Source organism: Myotis brandtii, unplaced genomic scaffold (genome assembly GCF_000412655.1).
Source record: "Myotis brandtii unplaced genomic scaffold, ASM41265v1 scaffold579, whole genome shotgun sequence".
Lineage (NCBI taxonomy): Eukaryota > Metazoa > Chordata > Mammalia > Chiroptera > Vespertilionidae > Myotis > Myotis brandtii.
This window is the reverse complement of record NW_005370171.1, coordinates 684,408-687,068: the sequence shown is the minus strand read 5'-3', so window position 1 is coordinate 687,068 and position 2,661 is coordinate 684,408. Positions and strand designations below refer to the sequence as shown.

General features: G+C 62.3%; 1 protein-coding gene across 1 annotated transcript in view; it reads right to left on the bottom strand.

The window, feature by feature from the left end:
* Positions 1-2,661, bottom strand: part of SDK1 (sidekick cell adhesion molecule 1) — a 339,428-nt gene that overhangs the window by 31,369 nt on the left and 305,398 nt on the right. The window contains exons 24-25 of the mRNA XM_014549990.1: positions 1,790-1,917; positions 168-289 (exon numbers count right to left, since the gene is read on the bottom strand). Coding sequence (XP_014405476.1) covers positions 168-289; positions 1,790-1,917 — 250 coding nt within the window. The remainder of the gene's footprint in view (positions 1-167; positions 290-1,789; positions 1,918-2,661) is intronic.

The following is a 2,661-nucleotide window of genomic DNA, read 5'->3' as shown; positions in this document are numbered from 1 at the left end:
GGCCCCCGCCCTGCCCTGGGTCTCTGGTCCTGCCAGCACGGCCTCCCCACACACGCCCCCCGTCCGCCCCGTCCAGCTGTGGACGGCTCGCAGGGAAGGACCCATCAAACCCCGGAGCCAGCGCCGCTCTTTGGCGACTCCCGCTCCGGCCGTCAGGAGAGGCGCACCTGCCCCTCCACGAGCCACCTCGAGATGGACGTCTTCCCGTCGTAGCCCGGCCGGAACTGCAGGGTGGCTGAGCGCGGGCTGATGTTGGAGATGACCAGGTTGGACGGGGCGCCGGGCAGCTCTGGAGAGAAACGAGAGGGGACGGCACAGACTGAGCTTCCGCCACCGTTTAGGAAGCGGAGCAACACGCCGGCGAGTAGATACTTCCAAACCCCTTCCTACCACAGACAGGACGTGTTTTCAAACCACGAGAGGCCTGGCCGGCGTGGCTCAGTGGGTGAGCGTCGACCTATGAACCAGGAGGTCACGGTTCAATTCCCGGTCAGGGCACGTGCCCAGGTTCGGGGCTTCATCCTCAGTGGGGGGCGTGCAGGAGGCAGCCGACCCATGATTCTCTCTCATTATCCTCTCTCTCTCTCTCCCTTCCTCTTTGAAATCAATATAAATATTTAAAAACAAACAAACAACAGGGAGGAGCACAGCTTCCCTGGGAACATGGCCAGCATGGCCCCGCTCTACGGCGCTGGGGCAGGCGCAGGAGACCTCGCGGCCTCGGGGAGGCCAGGCTAGTGGGGACCTCCGTGCAGCCGGTCTTGTCCAATGGACACCGCTGAGTGAAGAAGGAGGGAGACGGGTCCTCAGAGAACACACAGCAGCGCACGTCCCCCTCCCGGATCCTGATGTGATCATGGCCATGGAGAGCAAGGGGGGGGGGGCAGAGGGGGGCACGCCCGGTTCCCAGGCAGTGGGCAGGCCCTGAGCCCGGGCTTCCTGGGCCTGGTTTCTGAGACGATGGATTCATGGGCGAGTGCAGAGCTCTCCCCACTGCCCGAGTGCCGGTGCTCTGGCAACTAGATGAAGGGAAGGCGTGACCTGAGCGGCTCCACCCCTTGAGCCCCCCCCCCCCGGAATCTTCCCTGTGTTCCCCCTTAACTCCAAATGCAGAGAAGCAACTGCAAACCCGTGCTCCCTGGGGCGCCTGCACTCTTGCTTCCTGGCAATTGGCATTCGTTTGGCTCAAACTCAAATTCTTATAAAATTTTTCTACTGGTTTGGCCTTCTTCTTTGACACTATTTTTTAAAAATATGTTTTTGTTGATTTCAAAGAGAGGAAGGGAGAGGGAGAGAGAGATAAAAGCATCAATGATGAGAGAGAATTATAGATCAGCTGCTTCCCGCACGACCCACACTGGGGATCGAGCCTGCAACCCGGGCCTGTGCCCTGACTGGGAATCGAACCCTGACCTCCTGGCTCATAGGTCGATGCTCCACCACTGAGCCACACCGGCTGGTGACACTATTCTTTATTTTAACATCGGCACTTCCTCTCTCTCTCCCAAGGCCTGCCTTTCCTTCTGTGGGGTTCCCATTCCCGGGAGGGCGGGGCCCCAGTCCAGCTCCCTGAGGGGATTCACGTCTCCCCTCCCTGCCCATCAGCCACTCCCCCACCCCCACAGAAGAGAGGGGGGCTGTGGTCAGAAGACGCTGGGAAACAGGCGGCAGCGGGTCACCCTCCACTTACCCCACCGTCCAGCAGGACACTGGCCCCCTCAAAGGCGGGTGCCCTCCGAGCGTCAGGACTCCAGGGGGAAGGAGGGGCCGGAGCCCTGCTCTCACTGACCTGGGGGCACGCCCGAGGAAATGGTGGACGAGGTGGCCAGGCCGGCGCCCACGGCGGTGAGGGCAGCCACGTCGATGGTGTAGGTGGTGAGCGAAGACAGGCCCTGGATCTTGTACTCGTGCGTCGTGCTGATTTTTATAAGCTCGTATTTTCATGAGGCGGCACCTAACTCAGCGCGGTCCTGGGCGGCACCTAATTTGTGGGCCCGCTGCTCGCGCTCCCCGGGGATGACGGGTGTGGCTTCACTGGGCCAGCGCGTGGCCTTAAAAAGTGGCTCTTTCCCGAGCCCCTGCGGCCCCGCCTCCCCCTCGAGCCTGAGCCCCCCTCCTAGTGAGCCCCGACTTCCCTCTGCTCCACCCAGCGGGGCCTCACAGCCGCGATTATGCACCTGACTCTAGCGTGTGTGGGGCTCAGAGAAAAAGGCCCAGCCGGCCCCTGAGTCACCCGGCCACGGGCAGCGCGAAGCCGCTGAAAACGCGGCTCTCCCCTCCCAGGCAGTAAACTGGGCCCTGCCGCTCCAGGGGCGTCGAACGCACCTCGGATGAAAGCGGTCACACAGTAGGAACCAGGACTTCCGGTGAACAGAACTCAGAGAGCAGTGTCTCGGGACTTTAATTTTTAAAAAAATTAGTATCAGAAGCCACTGCCTGTCTGCTGACCCTCAGCCCGCTGAGCCCCACGGCTTCCGAGCGCTGGCAGGGCTCCAGGCGGGGACACCAGGGACACAGGCAGAGGGGTGGCCCTATCACGGTGCCCCTGTGCTCACCAGAGCTCCCCAAAGCACAGCACAGCTGATGCCTGAAGCCTGCTCCCGGCTTCTGGGTCCCTACCCCAGCCCCCACCCCAGGCCCCTGCCCCAGCCCCCACTCCAG